This window comes from Homalodisca vitripennis, chromosome 1 (genome assembly GCF_021130785.1).
Source record: "Homalodisca vitripennis isolate AUS2020 chromosome 1, UT_GWSS_2.1, whole genome shotgun sequence".
NCBI lineage: Eukaryota > Metazoa > Arthropoda > Insecta > Hemiptera > Cicadellidae > Homalodisca > Homalodisca vitripennis.
Window position 1 is genome coordinate 21,434,712 of NC_060207.1, and position 25,139 is coordinate 21,459,850.

The 25,139-nt window shown below is 32.8% G+C and overlaps 1 protein-coding gene and 1 long non-coding RNA gene across 2 annotated transcripts in view; both read left to right on the forward strand.

Annotated features, from left to right (window-relative positions):
- The window catches only part of LOC124374143, a 49,662-nt gene extending 32,985 nt beyond the window's left edge, over positions 1-16,677 (forward strand). Inside the window, exons 2-5 of the mRNA XM_046832666.1 lie at positions 11,443-11,631; positions 12,377-12,434; positions 12,936-13,067; positions 16,553-16,677. Of these exons, the coding sequence (XP_046688622.1) occupies positions 11,443-11,631; positions 12,377-12,434; positions 12,936-13,038 (350 nt within the window). The 3' untranslated portion in view covers positions 13,039-13,067; positions 16,553-16,677. The remainder of the gene's footprint in view (positions 1-11,442; positions 11,632-12,376; positions 12,435-12,935; positions 13,068-16,552) is intronic.
- A 3,231-nt stretch (positions 16,678-19,908) lies between these two features.
- On the forward strand, positions 19,909-24,256 carry LOC124375090. Its single transcript, XR_006923666.1, has 3 exons — positions 19,909-19,988; positions 22,503-22,625; positions 24,102-24,256. It is a non-coding gene; the product is annotated as an uncharacterized LOC124375090 (long non-coding RNA).
- The last annotated feature ends 883 nt before the right edge of the window (positions 24,257-25,139 follow it).

Sequence of the window (25,139 nt, forward strand, 5' to 3'; positions counted from 1 at the left end):
GACAGTTTTGCATATGTAATGCGAGAGTCAAGGTGCTCCGATTCAAGTGAGTGAGTCACGGCCTGAAGTGGCGGTGAAGTATGTGACACTCCAGCTGATTGTCTGTCATCGTCAGTTAGTTGTATAAGATTGATATCTTCCAGATTGGCTGGATTTGTTTCTAGTTCGGCGTTGGTTACAAAAGCCGCAAGTGTTATAATCAAATTACTCCACTCACGTAGAGTATATGAGTGTTAGTGATTTCAACACTACTTGGCACGTGATTTTGTAGGTACACGTAATGGATGATAACATTACGTCTTTACAAATTAATACTCAGCCGTACTAGTAACGTAACCAAAGACCACGAACCATCCCCTCCTGCTGAGGTACTGTCTGCGGATAAACAAATTAACCAAAGGTTTAGCAATCAAACATAACCTAACCTAAACAGTGGCCAATCAGCTGATTTGTACTTGGCACGATTCATAATCGTGCGATTCTCTGTGATACTCCTGTTGTTATTTCAATGTTATTATTATTCTGTTAACATATATATCTTACTATGTTATGATATTTATAGACTAATGTAGTTCTGGTCATTAATGTGTAACTTATTATACATTGTCGTATTGTACTTAATCTGCATACGCGTAGGACTATTTTTTATCTAATTACTCCACAATTGTCACACAATCTGAAACTGTCGTTTTATTGATTTTATTGTAATTCTGCTTATTAATATTATCTTTTTTCAGGTATTATACGTTGCATCTTTTCATAAATATTGAAAAAGTTCTAGTACCCTATTTGTATCGTGCATGTATGATTTTATGTATACTACAGCATATGCATGAAAATTTCGTTCAGCCCACGAACTTAGGTTAGGTTGTGCTGGGTAGGCTAAAATGCATGTGCCCATCTACTCATTATGTACAACCATGGTGAAAAACACATTTGATGTTATTACTATTTGTGCTTGTGAATGAACTCCTGATAACACGCCTCTTTGAAAATGCTGGCTACGGCCCTGTGTTCTACGGGAGGCCCCTAGATAACCTAAGGTCGAGGGAGGCGAGGGGTGGCCACATTGCAAAGCATCCGTGTTTTCCATATAGAACGAGTATTTAAACAGCGAATATTGCTAAAAGATTATTCGACCCCATGTGTCCTAATGGATTGTCTGATCTTCAAAACCGCCTTCCATTGCAGAGTGTACGCTTTCCAGTTACAGCGGAGAAGCTGAAAACACTAAATTGTGAGGTTTTCTAATAACCCCACTTATTACTATTGCAAATCAAGGACAGGCACGATGTTTCGATTTATAAATTTGAAATCAAATTTTGTTCAGAATTTTTGCAACTGCGTTCGGTCATTCATAAAGAAATACTAAGAGGAGAATTTTTTATGTATGGTTTGGTATTTACTAGTTGTTAACTGGGACGTAGTAGACTTTGTATGGACTAGGCCCTCAGTAACATACATTTCCGATTTACATGATTACGGGTGTATTTAAAAAAGAAATTGAAGTACTTGTTTTTCCCTCATACTTTTTTTTTAACTTTTGTTCAGCCTCCGTCTGAAAGGCTAAGTAATGAAGTGAAATAATATTTTAGATTGTGTACGAAGACGGAGCTTCTACCTAAAATAACCCACTTGTTCTCGATTTCTTCTGCGTTATAGACTGTACAAGACTAAATTATTAACAACAATATAGATTTTGCGATCTCGAATGTATGTAATCTCTAGCTACTCTTTGCTGGCGGTTTATCCAAATTAACTTTTTTAACGTTTCTTGATTATTACAACATCCTTACAAATATTAATTTTACCCAATTTTTATATAAAAAATGTGTAAATTAGATACGATTTTGGTGGAACTGTATTACGTTCCAAGTCAAAATCAATAAATTATTTAATAACATGATCTACTTTTAGTTTTTCGACAAATGTGAACAAAATTGACGCGGTCGGCGTTCAGTTTAGTGAGATTTTAACCGGTTTCGTTAAAACGTGCCCGATTTTGATTGGGCCTGATCAAAGATTTCGTTCGGTTTGTGGTTATGATCATTCCAAAACACCTAAGTGAAACAATTAAATAGCTTCAAATTTACATTAGTAATTTACAAACAAGTGTAGTGTGAGGAATTTATGGAACGAGTCATCTAATTCTTATTTATTACTATACCAGGTTTGTTGGCCCAAAATGTCATTACATTTTGTTGAATTATGTTTGGTATCTTGCAGTACCGGTTTTCGCTGTTAATCTATAATTTTTTATCAGTTTGTGCTTTAGCGTACACCTGCACATAATTAATTGCTAACCAATTAAAAAGTCAGAGACAGGTTATGGTCCCGCCTGTAGCAATCTTTTGGAGAAGACTAACGACCAACAGGCCGAGGCTGACCCGAGTACTGCACAACGGCGTCATAGTTGGCGGCAAACTTGTTATTCCGTCCCGAGTGTAATGCGTTTCGCGGTCATATAAATCCATCTGTAGCAGGGCCCCGGGTCGACCGGTCCAGTTCCTCCGTTCCCGTGCCGCTCGCACTGGTAATTGTCCGTTTGTTCCGTTAATAGGCCAGCTGATCGGTATCGCGTATCGTATTGCTCGCAGCTGACCAGGCCCACTCACAAACCACAGTGCGCCTAATCGTTACCAGCTACAACGACCAAGCACATGTCTCTCTTGTTCTAGTAAATTATACTTATACATTTTAATGAGTACTGGTTTAGTTCTACACCATTCTATTAGCTCTTGGGGCTTGTCTGTCTAGCCCTCCCACAGCAGCAACCCAGGTTATACACAGGCCAGCTATTCTAGAAAGGGTCTTCTAATAGGATGATTGAGGTTATTTTTAGTAAAACGTTCGGTTGAACGAACATTTCGGCTTTTACGGTTAAACTATGTTGTGGTAAGCAAAAACACCAATGTAGTACACATTTTGCAGTTTTGTTTTCTGGATTGACATTCCATGTATTGATTGATTGCCATCTACAAGGGACTTCCTGTGTGGGTAACGAATTTCCAGTTAGTCATATCAGAGAGACTTTTTAGGACTTTATTGAATGGACAATGAAATTATCGTACACAAATCCAAATAGAATAAATAGTTCAGACATTTATTGGTTTGATTAAAAGAAAGTGATATGAGTAGTCCAACCCGAAAAAAAAACAGAGTTACAATACGATGGTTTGGCTATTGTTTATTCATATGAATGCTATTATACTGGATTCACCTAGTGTTGAGGGTAACACGCAACACCCCAGCCGTGGGCATTCTGGTTCACTTGCGGTCAACAGCAGCACCAACTCAATTGCGTGTGCCCTTATATTGTTATAAAATGTTTCATCACTATTTCCAGTCTATAAAGAAGAAAATGTTTGATACCTAATCAAATGGTAATTATATTTAAGCCTTTTTTGTGAGATCTAGGTTACCCAAAATGCATAACCGACAATATTGTATTTATTTATTTCAATGGCCAACACCAATTTCCACAGATAATGTATAGGTAAACACATTCCAAAAATTATACATAAATCTATTTGGAGGTAATTAAAAACTAATGTTTTTAGATGCAAGTTGTCTCTTTTACTTCCAAAAACAGTTTTATAAATACACCGTTGCTCAGCCCATTTTCTTCATGTGAAAACATATTTGTACTGTTTTTACAGATTTTGTTTACTTATATCCATTACTGATCCATTTGATCCATTATTAGTCTTACAAAAGACATTTAGCAAATACATAGGGAAAATAAGCTGAACCACGGTTTATTATTTATGGTTTGAAAATGAATAAAAACAAAACTACGTTTGAATCTAAAAATTATTTTCTTAAAGCTTTAAAATTATGTGCAACATACCATAGCTATTTTATAACATTATTTGCACAAAAATACGAATTTTTCAAACAGTTTAAATAGGTATATGTTAGACATTTTGTTGGAACATTTTATTTCACTCTAAATTATTAATGTCCATTGGTTTTTTTTACTCTTTGTGAAAAAAGAAAGAGTATTTTTTAGCTTTAACCTTTAAATCACATATCTGAAAAATTACATTTAATGTATACTTTTATCTTTGCCAATAGGCTATGTAACGTAACAAGCTTTATAAGGGTGAAGTAGAATATTGCTATGTTTACATTTGAAGTTTTATAAATTTATGGTGAATCCGGTATTGCAGATATTTTTACTGCATTTATGCACATAGGCGTATCTAGGATGACCTAATGGGGGAGAGGAGGTTACCAATACTGGGAAATCTTGGAAGTCAGCTACCTCCCAGTTAAGCTGTGGCCCCAGGGTACTCCTCTGGAATATGTTTTAAGTGCTATAATATTCAAAATTGCAACTTCACCAGTTTTCAAAGAGCATATTACTATTATTTTGTGTCCCACATAATGGTTATAACTTAAGTAAAAATAGTTGAAAATAGACATAGATAAGATATAAAAAATAAAAAAGGAAGTTAGTTTAAGGGGATTTACAGAGGATCTTGAAAGTTGCTGTATCCTAAAGAACTACAAGTCACATCCTCTTTTTAACCATGTGTTTATAGACTATATTGGACTTCCTGAATATATGTAATTTACATGAGAATGGGGTTGTATTTTTACTATTTAAATAATATGTACTGTACTACAATGTATTACAATTTCAAACCATGCCATCCATGATAAAAAAGGATTGGCATTTAAGCCAATATAAATAGCCTGATTTACCATTTAATGTTATTTTTTGTTAGGTGTAATACGTGTTTTATATTGATATCTTATCTTGTTATCTGGTTTAAAAAAATTAATATTAATATTTAATTTATATTTATATTATTATAATTACTATATATACATATATATATATATATATTATATATTTAAAATTAATATTTAATTTTAGCGTTTTTGACCATTACAGTAAATTTATTGTATATAAGGTATATTATTGTAATTGGACCTTTGTCGTAATGTAACATGTCAACAGCAATAAAAGATAAATAACTTATTGATTGATAGATATATTTTATAACACATAAAATAGGTAATCGTGTTTTTTTTTAATAACCGAGCGGTTGACGTCCAAGTAAAGACGCGTCAAACCCGCAACGCGGGCGGTGATGATCGAACATAGGCATGAAATATACAAACTTCTATTTAAATATTTACAAAGCACGATATTTTTTACTTTGGTTATTTAATTTCAGGACTTTCATACACAAAATACGGCACAAACACATGCCAGTGATCGGAAAATAAATTTTGTTACAATGAACGAATTCAGGGTACACAAATATAAATGTACAAAAATCAATCTATTTTGTTTGGAGATTTTCATGTTTTATTACTTCTCACAACAAAGAATCTAATACCATATTAGACCAACTATTACAGGCATCAAACTGAGATCTGGCAGGGGAGGCACGTTATTGATATAATTTTTGAAAACATCTTTCATATAATAAATTTTTTAACTCTCCAATCTCACATGTCGGACCATGAATCCTTTTTATATAGCGGTTTCTGAGTAGCAAGTATGCTGAACCTAAATTGTTTTTATTAAGAAAACCAAATAAAGATTTCGGAAAATATTGGAACAAGAATACTGGAAAAGTGTTTTCAATAAAAGAGGCGTTGAAAAACATTTCAACAGAGTAGGGCCTATTCCCTTTAATTTACAAAAACATATTAGTTTATAACAAGAAAAATTTGTTAAATTATACAATTTCAAATAATAGACAAAAATTTAAATATTTTACAGACAAATCGCCCACGATAATTGAAGAATAATCATAAATTAAAGAAGTTTGAACATAAAAACTTGTTGCCAGAATAAAATCCGAACATGCCACAGATTCGATTGTTGCCAATCACAAAAACTTTGAGGATAACCTAGAAAATTATCAAAAGTTAAAAATTACCATCTTTGTCATCTAAACATGAATTGAACCAATGGGATATCATACACAATCTGTAAATGTGGATTCATTTCTCTAAAACATAGTATTACGACTAATTCTTTACTTGTCTTCTTTACTCGTCGAAGAATATGATTTGACTTTCTTGTTTAACTCCTCTATAACTCAAGAATGTTTTCACAACAGAGTTTAAGATTATTGAAGCTATCCCCATTCTAAAAACATATACATTTTAATCCTGATAGCTTCAGTATAATATCGAGTACTTAAACTTTTTTAAAAGATTTCATAAACTGGCATATTCTTGCATAACGTATAATATAATGTGCATTATTACGTTACAGTATTCTATTTTAGTTTCATTATTGAACTACACTTTTTTCTCGTACCCGATCATATAACAAGCCCATCTCAATTTGGTTTTCATCATCTCCCCACAACTTACGATGTTTCTTTATTTATCGAAAAGCTGTGGCATCCGTCAAATGAGTCAAAAAAGTTTAAATGAGCAAAATTTGAGTTTCTTTTTTTAAGGAAATAAAGCTTTTTAATGTTGTTGGACCAACCACGGCCTTACAGGATTTATTAAGATGGCACATCATATTTGAGTGAAGACTGAGATATGGTATTTGTTTTCCTCGGAATTTCAAAAGAACGTTTGTTGTCCATGGTCTTTCGGAGAGTTTGGGTTCTTGGACAACGAAAGAGTTGTAGAGGATTGTTTTCGGCCAGATAGTGTATTAATACTCCGAATCACAGTTAGATCATTTTGGTAGAAATATATCGAGAAGTGTGACAGTAACAGCGAATGAAATACGATTTTTAAATAATACAATCCCAAAACTAGAGGAGTACTTTTATTTTCCCGTTACTACCAACATTTTCGGCACTAGTTATTAACAAAAGTCACTAATGCACTACTACCGTCAACAACAACAACAGAAATAAGCATGATGTTAGGGACCCGGAACGCCTATCTTCGTAATGTTAATATAAGGAACATTTTCTCAAAAACTGTATGTAGTACAGACTTGAATTTTTTATCACTGATTAAGTAACTCTTGATACATATGTTGAGTTTTTTGTAGGTGTGTATGTGCTAGCATAACTGAGAAAAAATTATTTCATAATATCGCTTTTGAAAATTACTTTTTTTGTATTATATTTTTTGAAATACACAAATATTAACTATATCCAGTGAAAAAAACTCAGTATATGTATCATAGCAACCTACACATTGTGTAAAAATTTTAAATTAATATCTGCAATAGTTTATGAGATAATGTTCCTTTTATGTAAAAAAATTAAATTTTCGGAAAACGGCAATAAACTGAAAATACGTATTTTATTCATTACCTTAATACATTCCAGTCATATAAGCTGGTGTTTCTTCTTCATCTTGTCCAAGTTTTCTTTTATTTAGCTTGTTCTTCCTTCTAGCTTGCCTAACAAAGTCTGACACTGCTTTTTCAGCACTTCGGATACGTTCAGAGTCCAATAATTTCAACGCGGTTATTGTGCGAATACCTGGTTGAAGACCCATTTCATGTAGGACTCTGCATTTTGTAATGGTCCATCATTGTAACTGGAAACTGCTTCATACACTCCAAATTCAAGAGTTTTTAGAGTAAAAACATTATTTTTTTGAATCCTAGCCCATATGACACTATTGACACTCTCGTTGACATTTTGCGTCTTACCATGTAAACATTTTTTTAGTAGGTTTTGGTCTACGAGTGCCCTGAAGGTTAGCTTTATTGCAGCCATTGTAGCCTCTGGTATAGCAGTATGCCATTAATGTTTATTATTAAGCATTATTAATAGTGTACACAGGCAATAATTTGAAGCGCACCCTTATATTTGAGCAAAACGTCTTGTGCAAACATATTTTAACTAACTATTGTGAGGTAAATATGTTATTATAATTAGAAGTATTATATATCAATGAACTCAGAATGAGCCATATTTTTTAATAAAAAAAATATAAAATAACAATTGAAAAAAAAAAATCATTTTTTTGGGTTTTCCGGGTCCCCTTATTTCAAATTAGCCGCTCAAAGCGAAGATCGTCGGCGTTCATTACCATTACTCGCCGTTTCTTCCCCGCTCAAAGCGCGTGAAGTGTGCGAATGGGGCTCTTCTATTGTATTTCTCAACTCCTACTACCTGCAAATGGACTGATTATTCCGAAAAAATCCTAGGTGCAAGTTTTGTGTTGCACTACCTGTCAGTTGTTATAGATAAAACAACAAAACAGACAAAAACGAAACTGAACTATTAGCATGGTTCGACTACGAGTATACTTTCAGATTAACACAAGTTAAAATGAACCTCGAATATTTTAATCAATGGCCCCCCTCCATTAATAAAAATACAACCCCGAAGCACCCCCTGCATACTCCTATGTTTACGCATGATTGGGGAAACTATAGGCTAAATGTATAAAATCGTTTCCCCCTCAAACTACTCGTATCGTGCCCACAATCAATTTGAGATACCTCATGTGAAAAACCAGGTGACCTATGACCTCACCCACATCTGGCACACCCACTGCGGGAGTACGTCACGCACAGAATCCATTTACAATGCATGAGACACGCCGAGACTTGCCCTGGACCCGGTAATGTTATGCGCGGTGCGGTGCACTGTTGGGCTGCATGCATGATTACTGTGCTGTGCTGTGTAGATCAGATATCGCCTTGGATACTGTCACTGCCTCTGGTATTTCGGCCAAAAACTCGGATCGGAATGCTGTAGGTCATTGGGTGTTCACATGAATGTCTATGGCGAGTTAAGTGCTTGCTATTTCAAATGTCTTAAACTGGCAGCTCGTCGTAGACTTGAGCATCAGTTTACCACAGTGGAATGCCAAGATGGGTGGTTCGTACTCGTATCATTAATAACTGGAGGACACCCCTGTTCAATTCGTGGGTCAGTCCCGGTTCAAGAACACAACAAACAATTTGAATGTATCATGTGCACAATTGAGGAAATGAGAATACCTCTTCACCTAGATTACATTATATTTTTCTAATTTAGGTGCAACTGACGTCGAAACAATGTAAATAGTTTATTTTATCTTCGTCGTAGACATTTTTTTGGATCTCTTCAGATCTCTAGATTCCAGGAGTCGTCTGTGACAGCGTCAGATTCCAGATGCTACACTAAGAAGAAGGTGAGCTGGAGCTAAACTCAATATTCTCATAGAATCAACATTCCCACCATAGCTTGTGTAGATAACAAGAAACTTGCAAGGTACATGATCGGTTAACTCACGTACAGAGACCGTGTCAAAGGATTTTCCTTCTTGCGGTTTTAGAGGGGCTAGTTCGGTTACTCCACATCCACAACTACTGTTTCTGTTGCATATTTTTTTCTTTATGAGCATCTGAACTTTTAAGTCGTCACTCCATTTTCGTTTGACTTTGGTTAAATACTACCAGCCTTAGAGTTCGTGGTCTTTGCATTGACATTTAACGTGTACTTTCCTACTTGTCTATTGTTTTGTTTACGCTATGATAAGTAATGTAAGTTACATGCAAAGTCTTCAAAAGACAACACTAGAAGTCTGCACATACCATGGCCAACCTGAGAAAAAGATCAGTTTGTAGGTCTCAAGTGTTTGTCCACTTTGTTATTGATGTACTGTACATAAAATGGCAAAAAGTTCACAAAGTTCTATGTTGTCCCCATTGTCACTATACAATAACCTTTGAATAGCCTTTGAGACTCAGTCAGAAGAAGTAGGGAGATTTTGTGACAACTTAAATATTATACATTTATTCCCATGGGATTTTACATGTAATTAATATCTCAAAACCGTTAGATATACAATAAAAGTTTTTTTTTAAGTTTAGGAAATGTTATCATTCCAAAACAGTTTTTGTTTTTTCTCTGTTTATAAATAACGGACTTGTGAATTTTGATGAGTTTTAAAAAACGGCCGCCAAATTGAAACGAAATTACGTACCAAGCTGACCAACGAATATTTAATTGTTGAGAACTGATTGATCTTATAATATTTAATTATAAGATCAATTTTTGTGAAAAGTTTGAGCCTTTTTTAGGGACAGTCATCGATTATATATAAAACTTTCTATATATATAAATTGTATTAACAAAATACCACCTTGACCTGATAAAAATACAACATATTAAAATAAAGCACTTGGAGCAAGCCCATCAAATTATGTTGAAGACAAAAAATCCTGTTGAACTAAATTTAAGATAATATTGTAAATAGTTTTTATAGATCCAAAAATTTTTCAAAAATTACTATTATCATTCCATCCTTTACAAAAATCTATTCCACCAAGATTTATTAGAAACAAACAAAATAACATTAGCCGGGCTTTATCAAATGTTATGCACTGTGTTTACGTTTGTGTTTTCTTGATTCTTGTTTACTTTTTATTATTTTGTTCTAACGTGTTAATTTATTTTTTAACTCCCTATGACGGGGTTCTTAAATCCCCCGAAATATAGAAAGTGAAACATTTATTATTCTTCTAATACAAACAGTGATTACTATGTACATAAACTTTTGTACGATGGGGTGGTTTTGGACTACGGGGATCATGCTCGGTAAAGTTACGCAGACATTTTCGGGAAGTGCTATCATAAGAATAATATTGTAATAGGCTGATTTTGTGTACATCTGCCTAAAAAGAAGAACCCATTTGATGTTTATTTGTCCTGCATTCAATAACTTAATAACTCGTTTATTCAACCAAAGTAACACAATTACATGCATTGGTCATGTCAGATAACTACTTACAACAGATTACAATTTTCAATAAAATAACTAAAACAACTTGAACTCTTAAGATATTAAAAAACTACCAGGTTGTCCAATTAGCCACCAGTCAGGAATTTACGGACGCTGTAAAATTATTTTTTTCAAGGAAAAATAACTTAAGCCTTTTTTTCTAAATTTTACGTGGTTTGACTCTGTTTTGAGGTGCATAGGGAGTTTGTTAAAAACTTATTAAATACTGATTGCATTGTAACGGAGATTTTTTATGGAAGAAAGCTGTGTGATGTGCAGGGACTTGAAGGTTGTTAGAAATTCTTAAATTATACTGTTGGTTACGAGGAATTTTGAAATGTTCAATGTATTGAGTTAGAAAAGATGAAGTTTTCGTACATATCGTTTTTGTACATGGAAAAGTAAAAGTATTGGAAGTCTTAAAAATCAGTTTTCAAGATTGACGCCTGTTAATTGAAAAAATTACTCTGATTGCTCTTTTTTGTAGTCGGAACAGAAACAGTGTCTCTTTGTTCTCACACCACCTTAAGGGCAGAGCATAGATGATATGCGGGTAAATGAGTTCGTAATATGCAGGAAGAAGAACATCAGAGTTAGATGATTTTGCTAAGGTGCGAATGGTAAATATTCCTGAGCTCACTTTGTTGGATACATTTTAAATATTTGAATCGTTATATATTCTTACACGTATGGTTTTTGTGATTACTAATGACTACAAATACTGTAGTGTGCTTTCTCATGGTCCCTGTCAATCAGCTCACTGGACTATTTCAGACTATGGCAAGTGTGGGGAGCGGGGTAGTCCTAAACACGGAAGGATGAGGGTGATTCTGCAGCGACCTGCCGGCATCATGGCGGGGTACAGCTGCGAGCCAGACTACCTCCGTGTGGGGAGTGTTTACAGCTTCTGTATACAAGGCACCTGGACAACCCCTCTGCCCAAGTGCGTCAGGAGACCCTCAAGTAAGGGTAGAAACGCTGTAACACTATTATTTAAAGTATCATGGAAAACAGGCTGGATTAGAATGTTACTCGTAAGTTCACCTTCAACTTGGTGCTGCGTCTGAAGTCTAACGCTGTGACAGATTTGACTCCTGAAACCTGGAATCAACATCCATCTGAAGAGATCCAATACAGTTGGCGACGAAGAAGCTCAAAACGAACTCTCTACATCGTTTCGACATCAGCAACACCTGGACTACAAACAAATGCAATCAAGATGAAGTGGTGTTCTCGTTGTCTCATCAGATACACAATTGAGCGCACTATGATGTTGACTGAGACAATCCAAAAACACGGTGGAACAACCGAATCTTCTACAGTTCCTTTCGAGCTTCTCCGTCGCCGACTGTATTGGTTTTCTTCAGATGGATGTTAATTTCCGAATCCAGGAGTCAAATCTGTCACAGCGTTAGACTTCAGTCGCTGCACCAAGTGGAAAGGTGAACTGGAGCTGAACTTAACATTAATTGAACCAACCCTTTCTCACTGGGCTCTACGTAATGTGAAGGCTGAATTTCCATAAAAGTTTAATCCTATACAATACGTACCTTATTGTTCAAAAATATAACATTTTAACTCTTAAGATCAAGAACCTCAAATTGTCTAGTATTAGGCTCTTGTCAATCTGAAGGGTTTAGTAGAATTAATTGCTTGTTATATATTAATGCAGATAAGGATTTAAAACGTTTGGCACGTTTTGGGACAGGTGCCGGTGCACGAGAGGTAAATGATGAGGCAGATCAGAACCCAGGCGTGCTGGTCAGGTAAGTTCGTTATCACAACAGCTGTGGCTCATTTTATGTAATCAATTCCTTACAGTCGTAAATTTTACTAGATTATTTTTTATTACTTATAAACCCATAGAAATACACACTAATACTATGGAAATTATTTACTATGGGTTGGAATTGACAATTCTGTAGGCGAGTCACGAGATGACGCCTGGCATAGTGCACGGTTCAGCTGTGCATTGTGGTGGTATCACCTTATTTTGCAGGCACTTAAGTCAGTAATTACGCCTGCAACATTAGTGCACACGATTATGGTTAGAATCTCAAGAGAGGTAATTAGCGCTTTGAATTTTCCGGTATGCAGAGACCGTGGATCGTCTCGGGACTCGCCTACAGTAATATTCGTAACAAATAAAAAAAAATGTTATACGATAGTTCGCTTGTAGGTAGTTTATAAAATATCTTTATGAACAACAACATGAAATTATGTTCATGCATTACTAATCACGAAACTTTATGATTCTTGTCATTTAGTCTTGAAGAATTACCCTCAACACAACGAAGTGAAATAGTTGAAAGGACTATTAAAAACAAGCAAGTGAGAAAGAAGAAAAAGCGAAAGAGGAAAAGGAAATAAAAAGAGGAAGAACTCATTAACTGGTGCAAGTAAGTTGCATGATTATTTTTTTTATTCAAATCCCCTGCAAGCAGGCAAATAAAGCATTACTACTGTGCTTTAAAAATGTCTTCTCTTCTTGAACGATTTTTTTTCGGAATAACGATCTTGTTTTTTAACATATTCGTGATGCATTTCAACAGTCTTATTTGAATTAGTGGAATGTATTTATGAAAAATTCAAATATATAAGAAGTTGGTTTATATTTTTAGTAATAACTTTAAATAAATTGTACTGCTCTTAATTGTAGACCTAATAAAGTAATAGGTAAATGTAAACGAATAACAAATTATATGTAACGAAAATAATCACATTTGAGATATGCATTTATGATATAAACATCACATAACAATCAGTATAATGAAAAGTCGTCTTAAGATTATGGTTATCTGATACTTATCAGCATGATGTACCTATACTTTCAGTGGCGTATAGGTGGGAGATCCCACACCAAAAAACCTCACGAAAAAAATAAAAAAGATCTCAAACACTGATGTGCTTTTACTAATAGCTTTAGCATTAAACAAATTGGCGCATTTAATATTTTTTCTAGCTTTAAGAACTAAAATTAAACTAATATTTATCTATGAGTGATGAATTTGCAATAGGTACAATGTACACAGCCTTGAAATCGGAAACTAAATTCCGATTGGTTTAGATACGTGGTATTATGGGGGATGGGGAGGGGCACCTTAAATAAGTATAGCCTAATTAGAGTTAAAGGTCTTTAGGGTATCCGCTGTCACGAATATCGTATGAATAAAATCAACATTGGCATTATTTACTTGCTTTCCTAATCTGTACACACGTTAAGGTTACGAAATTTACAGGCCTGCAGCTCGAACAAATTCGGAATTATTCCTATCTTGTCTAGTATAATACGTGTAATATTGTGCAGTACCGGAGAGTCAGTTTACGATGTATAAACACACAACCTAATTTTTCTAGGAATCACCAGAGAAATTTCCCTTATCGATATTAAATGGTAGGTTATCAGAAAGGTTAAAAAAATATGAAAAGATAATTTTTCTCAGGTTATATTTTTTTTATATTGTTTGAGCTTTACACACTTAAAAGTAAACCGTCAAACACGTAGGCCTACATAAATGTGATGTCAGCCTAAGCTAACTATATACAGATCCTTAAAGTTGTAGTTGTGCTTTTGATACTCATTATGTAGTTGTCTGACGGTTTCATAACTCTCATGTATACATCCGAAAAATACAATCCGAAAAACAAATTATCGTGTCATACTTATACAGGGTGTTCAGTAAAAGTGTTCCAATACTTTAGGATTTTGTTCTACACATAAAAATTAGCAAAAAGTTCATATGAAGGTATGTTCTAAAACCTTTAGTTTTTCCGTCTAACTGTGTGTGTTTTTTATAAAAAATTGTATCTTTTGAACCAGTTAATATAAAGTTATGAAACTTAAGAATTGTATTAACCTTTAGTATACCTTTTTAAAAATACAATATTTTCAAAACCCTTTCACCTGTTTTAATATAGCGGACACTTAAATTATTCCATCAAAATAACTCCTACTAACGTCCGCCATTTTGAAACGGGTAAAAAGGATTTTATTAATATTTTATTTTAAAAAAGGTCTACCAAAGGTTAGTTCATAACTACCAATTCTCAAGTTCATAACTTTAATTTAACTAGGTACTTAAAAAAAATTTTTTTTAATGAAAAACCTATACAGACCGATAGACGGAAAACTAAAAGTTTTAGGACACACTTTCATATGAACTTTTTGCTCATATTTATGTGTACAACTAAATCCCAAAGTATTAGAACACTTTTACTGAACACCCTGTACAGGTATACCTCCTATTTTGACCTCCATCAAAATTAGCGTGTCTGGCAATCAATTTCTTTCTTGGGAATATTTCTTCTATCGATTTTAAGAGAGACCAGGTTGAATACATGTTCAATGCATAATGGCTCTAGCCCAACAGATCATATGAGGAACAAAGTAATACGGTTAATTCGTTTTATCTTGATTCATTTTCATGTCGTAATAACGTAAACGTCGTAAACTATAACGTAATAAAGGATACTATAAATAGGGCAATAGCTGAAGTTTTCTATCAATTTGTGTACTAAAATCCATGTATCAGTTTCTTCCAAACTTTTCCAAATTATAAATAACATTCTTGCTGATTCCGGAGTTTTATTTAAATACAGATTGGAAAATCCTTAACTTCTGAGGTTTTTCTTTTTTTTACCTTCGATATTTAATTGCCATGGCGCTCAGTCCAGGACTATACTCGCTTTGCATATTTCAGTCATTCTAAGATAAAAAAGGGGTCAACCTCAGAATGAGAGATAGTAAGCTGAATGTGTATATATATACTTTCATTTTTGCATTCTAAAAATTGTCTCAAGAGTCCTCATCTCATGTCTGCGTCTTAAGTTATTCAAGGTCAAAGGTAAAAAAAAAAACAGTTTTTTCGCGATTATCTTGGTTTCTTTTGCTCCAATAATGTTATTATTTATTATAAAAAAATTGAAGAGCATAACATTTTGTTCATGTGCTCAGTCTTTTTTTAGAGATCTTTTTGATTGTTGAAGGCGGTGAGACCGCCGAACTGACCTATAGATTTGAAAGTTTACAAGAAGCTTCATTTTCTACATTGGCAACATTGAGTTCGACGATCGTCACTCCATGAAATTATAACTAAGCGTTATCGAATATTTTTTAAATTGGTTTTATAGATAGCCATGATAGGAACCAGAAAATAAGAAAAGAATAAATTTGTAAACATATTGAGTACAATCATATGATATTTTAGCATATGACATGTTTATCCATAGAGTAAAAGGCAAACAATTGCAGAGTGGAAAGTAAACATTAAAAGTCGGTGTATTTAAATTAGTCCACTCTTGCGTTGTAGTACACTCCCTTGCTCACCGGAACTTCGAGTATTTGAACACTGCTATAAAAAGTAACTTAATGAACGAAAATGTGAATTAATTTAGAAAAAATATCGCGAGAATACTTCCTCTCTTGAATTGAAATTTGGTATGAAATTTCATTTCATAAGATTTCAAGATTGAGTCCTACATTGATGTATGTCTAACTATGACTGAATTTGACTGAGCGTCAGAGAAGCCTTCTCATCCAGTAGACTTGACACAATTTTCCTAAATGTCATTTAATTATGATTGTCTGTCTGTCAGCAGGTCATCTCAAAAATGAAATGAGCTCTATAGATAAGACATTTTGCTAGCGGTCTCAGTGAAAACCTCAGCCTGCTTGGCGGAGCTTACTCCTACCTTGTATTATAATCTATAATTTTAACGTAACATCTGCATTCCACAGAATAGAACAATAATTATTACGAAATATTAATCTTATATGCAAATAAAACTTCAAAACGAGAAATTTTATGGTAGGATATTTTGGTAGATATTTATGCCCAAAAATTAAACCTCCAATGTCAACAAATATTTGGTCTTCTGTCAACAGGAAGTGTTGCAACAGTCAGCAAAAATTGGGATATGTCCTGTTTACTCAACTCCTCTACAGAGGATCCGAAGTATGTTAGACCTCCTCAAGTTCCAAACTCTATGGGACCAAAGTTTGTAAGGTGAGACTCTACACGAAGTTTCAAGTTTTTTTGTATTATAAGTACTATAATTTGAATGTGGTCTCAAGAAACTTTGGAGCTTGGTTTTGGGAGAGAGGGATATAAAAACTTCCTTGATGTAATAGTTTTGAAGAGTAAATAACCCCTAGGCTCCAAGGGTTAACTCGTTTGCCATGATCCAATTTTTAAAATTTTGCTATATCTAATAGTAAATATAAAATTCCACTTTATCTCCTGGCCTCCAAAAATCAAACCACACCCAATTTAACTTCAGGAGGGTCAGAAAAAGTTTTGGTGAGTTTTCTAGAAAGTAGACATTGAAACACATGCTTTAGAAAAATAATTATAAAAGAGAGGTTGCCTCCCCAAAGAGGGGGTGTAAGGATTTATATATATATATATATATATATATATATATATATATATATATATATATATATATATATATATATATATAAACCCTTTTGACCTCGAAAACTCTTTACATATTAAAAAAATTTTTTAAAAGGGTTAAAAGGGGGGGGGGAGCTTCAATAAATTTAATTTTGAAATATTCTATACATTCATCTGAAAAACCTGCAACAGAGGAGCTAAGATGTAAATTGTAGCAACATTAAAGATTCCTGCAAGTTAAAAATCACAGTATACATAAATAAAATTTGTTAAACCTTTAAAATAATAGATTATTTCCACAAAAATTCATTTTAGACTTTATACTCACAAGAGAAGTATTTTAACATTTAAGGTGCACAAAAACCTATTCATGTTTATATTGTTAAGTAAATATTGCAGCCTCATCAATAAGTCCTAGAAGATTTTAATTTCAATTAATTATTTTTTTATTATTTTAAATTAATTTTAAAATCAGCAACCTTCACATGCTAAACTATATAACGAGGTTTTTAATGTTGTAATAGGTTGGAATTTGGAGTTGGAATGTTATTCAAACAATAACACTGAGTGAAAAATGATATAAGCACTAAATGCAAATGATTGTATAACCAAAGGTATAAACTATAATAATATTGTAGAGATTGATATTGTATTATACTCATAACTGCAAAAACACTTTTCAACAATAATGTAGCAGAAAAAACAGAGATAGTTTTATCAAGAATTTGTTATTTACTGGAAAATTGATGACGGATGATAGATCTAGGCTGTTGAAGTTCACGTCCACTATGCTGTACTTTGCCTTACTTGAATTTTTGTAGAACAAGAATCTGCTAATAAACGTTCATCAATGTTTACATGATGGGAACAAATGAGAAACTTATAAATTGAATTTTGCTACAGGTTTACAGAAGAGCTATAGCTAGTAGATGTGAATGTTGAGTTAGCACCAGTTCACCTTTCTAGCTTCTGGAGTCTGACGTTGCCCCAGACTTGACTTCTGGAATGTTCATCTGAAGAGATAAAAAAAGTCAGTAACATAACGCTCAAAATAACTTTTTTTAAATTGTTTTGACATTAGGGACTCTCAGACTAAAACATCTTAGTGCACTGAATTATCCACCTGGTGAGACAATGGGAATATACTTTTTACCTAGACTTTGTAGTCTTTGTGTCTCTGATGTCTAAATGATGTAAAGTGTTTATTTTGAGCTTCTTCATCATCAACATATTTTTGATATTTTTCAGACAAACAAAACTCCAGATTCTAGGAGTTACGTCTGTAATAGCGTCAGATTCTGGAAGCTGCACAAAGAAGAATGTGAACTGGAGCTAATAACACTTTTCTACAATAGCTATGTTATAACCAGTAGGCGTTAGACTGAAAAATTCTGAAAATGTACATAAGAGATAATAGTAGATAGCATTTTAATGACAAAAAACTAATGCATTGTGAAAACATTGATCATAACAAAACTTAGTTTTAAATCGACTTAGAACTTTACCAATTTTTATACCTAGTACTTCGTATGAAGTGGAGTGTTTCATTTATCTAATTATACTGCAACCTAATTATGGTGAATTGTTGTAGAACTTGTTCATACTGTCTATTAATATTTTATAACGAATATGTTCTATTTTACAGGTAAGAAAGGTGTGTATTTATTGAAATTACAACTTTTTATACTTATAAAATATAACTATCTGAGTAAGTTGGATGAAAATGAAGATTGTTTTTACTGATAAGTAAGTAAAATTTATATACAGTTAAATTATGTAAATAATTATTGATACAATAAGGTGTTATACTTAAAATACCTTTGTAAATGTTGCTTTAAGTAGTATAATTTCAGCAATACTTCATCAAATATAAAAATGCATTTCTTTAAACGCAATACTGTAAATGTCACCAACATTGTCATAACTCTAAGTAGCGTTTCTAAGTACTGTGTTATGTTATGATTAACCTGTGATAAGGTTCATATAATTTTAATCCAAAAAATTCCTAATAAACTTGTATAACTAATTTTGTAAAATATTTATTGAAATCCGAGGAAGGTTTTAAGAAGAGGGTGATTGGAAACGTTTTTCCTGGAATATTTTAGAATTGAGTGGGGAATCAATCACACCCTCACCAAAAATGATATTTTTTCTTATGTGTTTCTTTTGTTGTAGTTGTCAAATACAACTAAAACAATTAAAATTTCTAGAAATATACAGTATATTACTATTATATGGCTCATTCAGTAGAAAAGCAGCCAAGAATAAAATAATAATAGTATTATTATTTTATTATAAAGTATAATCTAACACATAATTTCACAAAATTTTTTTTGTATATGAATTTAAATAAAAGGTTATGGCCTTTTTTATATAAAGTAAACTATAGACTATTAAATATTTGTATTAAGTACATTTGCATGTTATTAAAAATTATCCTTTTTAGGAGAAAAACAGAAAAAGCAGAAGTATCTTATAGCAATTTACCGTTGCATACCTGGGTACAAGTTGCATAGTCCTCGTAGTCGAATATTGGGGGTGCCAGAATGAAAAATGGGTAGGTAGGCTACCCATCTGCTTACCCAGAAAAAGTAAGTAATTACATTCCAAATTGGTATTAATTTCTATTGAGTGCATTTCAGTTCTGCATGACTGTCAGTGCAGCTTTTGAAAAGAATTGATTTTAAGTAGACTGTCATCAACTAACATTTATCTTTTTTAGTTTTAGTCTTTCCCTTACGGTGTGCGTTTTTGATTCTATCATAATAAAAAAGACCATAACTTACTAATATTCCTATTTTTATTTTTAGAAAAATATGGTTGCATTAATGCTGGGTGTGAAACATGACTGCAGAGAAGTGAATGGTAAACCTCAATGTTTTTGCTTCAAAGGATTCAATCAGAATGGAAAATCATGTATAGGTAATGTATTTAAAAGTTTTACTTATCAGAAAGTCTGCTAGATGTTATATTCATGTTAATTTTAACTGTCTCAATTTTTTTAATTATAATAATTAGGTGTTCATTACATTTTACATTTATTTGAATATGAAAATCAAAAGAAAAACAAACTGGAAAGTTGGATTATATTACTAATATCCACTTTTTCTTATTAAATTAAAAAAATTAATGACTTTATTATGACTTATTTATAATTATTTTGTTGTATGAAGAAAGCAAGTCTTTATTGATACAATTGCTAGAGCAAACCCCACACCAAAACAGTCAGTTGACATTTGAGACGGAGTTGCCATATCATTAACACCAGCTGATTCCACTGTGACATGGCTATTATAGCCATATAGTGACTGCTGGATTAAGTTGTCTGCAAAACATGGGTCAGTAATTTTTCATACACGTAAAACTGGCAACAGTGTTGGGCACGGGTGTAGAGGGGAGAAGATTCAGATGCACCAGCAAATCAGCACGAATATGAAAAAAGTACTTTCAAACCTGTAATACAATCAGATGTGTTGAAAGCCATTTACCATATTGACAGTAATGCTCAAGGGTCTGATAGCATAAAAATTTGATTAATAAAAAACATTCTTTTTTAAACTCTCCCAACTATCACATATATTTTCAACATGCAACTGAGACAAAGTATTTTATTTTCACTTTGGAAGTATGCTAAAGTCCACCTCATTTCCAACATCTTGCCAAGACTTCAGACCAATTAGTTAGTATTCTGTGTGCTCTGTCTAAGAATTGTTACTGATTATTTAACTCGCAATAATGTTCTAAATAATTAAAAAGCAGGAATTTGAAACAGGGACTGAAACTGCTTTACTGAGTCACTGACAATATACAATTCGCAATGGACCAAAAACTAAGCACAATACTGAAAATTTTTGATTTTTCAAAGGCTTTTCACTGTGTAAACTACAGATTATTATTGGAAAAAATTGGGGAAAACATTGGTTTTTCAGAAAATATCCTGCAATGGCTGAGGTCTTATCTGTCTGGCAGTGTGTGCGGGTAGGTGGCATAACATCCAAATGGTTGAGTGTGGTGTTTCTCAGGGTTTCTATATTTAGTCCTCTGTTCTTTATGTTATACGTTAATGACAAGCACAATACTTGTACACTGCAAGTCCCACATTTATGTTGATGATTTCCAGATATATATCCACGTTAATACACCTGATCGATGATGGCATTACCATGATCAGCACTGTCATTAACAGTGTGCTGGACTAGACAAAAGTAACCATGGACTTAAACTAATTCAACGAAAAAAAAAGCTAAACCGATTGTGATATCTCATTACCACTCTCTATCTTTGATCGATTTTACATCTATATGTAAGGTTTACTGTACGTGGAACTGTGCTACCATAATATAATAAAGTTAAAATCTTCGGACAGGACAATATACTGTTTTCTCAGCTAGACTGATGCAGTAACAGACTTTTTAGAAAGTCCTTTATACCTTTTTATCATTATAAGATTTTTAGCTTATATTCTCCAGTAAAGTTATATTTTTAGTACTTTTAGTTGTTAATATTTTTTTTAAATGTCTACAGTAAAATATTTATAGTTTTATTATTATTTTAAAATAAGAATGTTTTGTTTTAGTCTCTATATGAGATGAAATGTAAGAAAGGGCTGTGAGATCCTAGTTTCATCTCAAGCAATGAAATATTTAATTTAACCAGCCACAATTGGACTATTTCCATGCAGAATATTTCCATTGCTATGGTTGATAATTTTTATGCATTTGTTTGTATCAATAATAAAAAAAAAATAGAGGCCAATAATTCACAAGTGTATCAGTTAGGAGATTCCAGCGTCTGTCTGGTCCTTTTTACCAGGTATGCTTTTTGCTTTCAAGTCATTCTCATGTTCACAAAGAGTGTCAGACACCTAATCTTTTGCAGGTCCTCATGCTTGTTATGTAGATGCAACCGCTCTTCAACTTGTTCACATTCTCATTCCCACACTACATTTCAGTCTGTGATCCCATTTATGGTACTAAAGTAGAATTAGAGCGCATGCCACTGGAAGTGGAAAACGTTGAAATTCTGTCAAAAAATGACACAAATTGCACAAAGTCAATGTACCAGGAATTATCCATGGGCACAGAATAATAAAAAACTTTTAAGAATAATAATTTTAATTATCTTTCTTTCTTCAGTTACTATAAGTTTACTAATAGCTATTTTACACTTTGTTGACAATTTCAGCTTTGCTTCTCAGGAAGAACAATATTCAGGATTTGTTTCTGAGTAAAAATATTATGAGGTTTTGACAACTCTGAAAAATATAACTCCTGGGTACCTTCAAAAATTGTTTCTGCAACCTTTGAATTCTCATAGTTCCACTGTTATGTCATAAACTCCATGAAGAAATGTATTCAATATACATTTGACATAAATAATCAATGTCATAACTACTATGTGTACCTTTGTAACTAAAACGTATTTCAATATTTGTAGACAAAAATGAATGCAGTAAGAACAACGGAGGATGTCAAAATACATGTCACAATACCCCTGGCTCATTCTACTGCAGTTGTGAGACAGGGTACAGACTGGCAGATGATCGCACCACATGTGTAGGTAAATATTTTAGCCTATTTGTATTTTATCTTGACGTTTTATATCAACAAACAGATTTCTCATTAATTTTCTTTGTACAACTTTACTGTTGCTGTCATGTACTTAAAACATCTTAATAGCTCATTTGAGATTTAAAAAAATTATCTTTTGCTTTATGGAACCTTTGTTAATTCTGTTTTACTGCTAACGCTGTTTGGGGTGGTGTGAATAAAACAAAGTAGTCTCCTATTTGGGTATTTATTATTTCTATTGCTTTCAAATGAATAAGACAGCGGACAATTTCTTTGCTCAAGATTTCCAATACTGAAGAAACTGCTTATAAAATGAAGTAAATAATGCTGTTGCTTTACATTTTGAGCAATCACTCAGTAAAAAAATAAGTAAGTCTGGAGTCACATTTAAATCTATCTGTTATTTTTCAGATTTTAAGTGAATTGAATTTTTTAGGTCAGTTGATGAATATTTTGGAAGAAAAAACTATTGTACAGATATAGTTATCTTTTTCCTGAAAAACTCTTAAAGCGTACACACACAGTGACAATGACATGAGCAAATTCACAAAAAAAACAAGTAATATCTAAGGACAAGCAGTCGATTAATAATACATTTTTCACACCTTATTCCAAACCATTGAACTGTGTATCATTAGTCAGGCATTTTTTTATTCACTGTAAATAAGAAGTTTATAAGAGTATTTTCATACACACAGGGTCTAATGTTTCATATAAGTAACTTACTGTATATTGGCACTTTTATTGTTTACCCCAGATATTTTATCTTTATAATTACGCTGCAGTAAATATTGTTATAAGCTTAAAATCATTTTAAACACTGTATATCAAATATCAAATAGTACTAAGCAACTCAAAAATTTGAGTTGGAATTATTTTTTAATTTTAATTCCTATTTGGTAGTAAGGTGTAAGGTTACATTTTACAATTGATAACTTCTAACAAAGTATTAAGTCAGAACTGGTCTGCATAAAAAGTACGGAATAATTTTTATCTAGACAATAGTATATGAAGGGAGTTTTACTAGAAGATGTATTTAATGAGAAAAGACTGAGAGATGTTGTTACAGAAAAAATCAATAGGTCAGTTAATTTTAACAGTAAAATAAGTCTTTTAAGATATAAAAAGGGGCATTCTTCCCAACATGCAGAATTATAAAATATGTATTGTAAATAAAATAAAAAAGAAAGATGAAAATCTCCAATGTATTACTTAATGTAGTTTGGTGGTTTTCATCATGCATGTTTTTTATTCTTAAAAACAAAAATTAAAATTTATTTTCCACATTATTTGTATGTCATGACAATTACTTCACAGCAACTTCCATAACAACCTCTTACGAAGTAAAAATGTCCTATAGCATAATGAAATTTATTATTTTTTCTAAATTTATACTTCACTGTCTTCAATAGCATTTTATTTTTTGCTCAGTTTTGAAGGATCTACAGGATCTCTTTGTGTACAGATATAAATGAGTGCTTGTTACGGAACGGACATGGACCGTGCCAGGGACAGTGTGACAATGTGGAGGGTGGCTACCAATGCTCCTGTGAGGGTGTACCTGGCACTCGGCTAGCTGAGGACAACACCAGCTGTGAGGACATAGATGAGTGCAGTGATCAAGGCCCACCTCCTAGGCTGCTCACATTCATGCATCAAACACGCTTGGCTCTGCCTTCTGTCTCTGTCCGACGGGATAAGCCAGCTGGACTCTGACTGGAAGACTTGTAAAGGTAAATTTTTCTAGCTTCTTCATTGACGTAAGGAAGGTTTTACACAGGATGGAATTGCAATAGCCTTTTGTAATAGCCGGCTATAGTGAAACGATCTAAAAATTTTATCCTGTAAGAATAATTTAACATCTTATTTTTGGTTGAAGAAGTTTATGGGTGATTACTCAATTTATAGATATCATAAATATTTATTATGATAAAATATGATATTTAAGTAATAGACAAAGTTATAGAAATCAATCATGATATTCAAAACTAAAAAATTGCTTAGATTTGAATGAATGATATTTTTAAAATAAATGCACCACCATTAGTTCCATGCAAAAAAAAATATTGTTAATTTTATCATTGTTCCTAAGAGGTTAAAATCAATATGACTTCAGCACATTCAGCTCTTATTTGAAGAAATAAAGATTCTCAAGGTTGTGGAAAATGGAAATTTTTTGCTATTTCTAGTGGAATTCATTTGAAACCCAAAATATATTTTTCTGAGTGAGTATTTACTGCTTTATATTACTTAACAAAACTTTAAATTATTTTATTTCTTTCCTTTTAATCACAAGAAAATATGACAAGATCAGTTGATTCTTGCTAGAACATTCAACAGTTTCGGCAGGTGTGAAAACTTTCCTAGTCAAAAGGAGAGTTATTATATACAGTTTGAATTTTCTTAAATACTATGGCGTGTTGCAGCAATGTTAATTAATTTGTTGGTTGAACAGACATAAACGAATGTGAGGAACAAAATCATCTGTTGTGAAACAAATTGC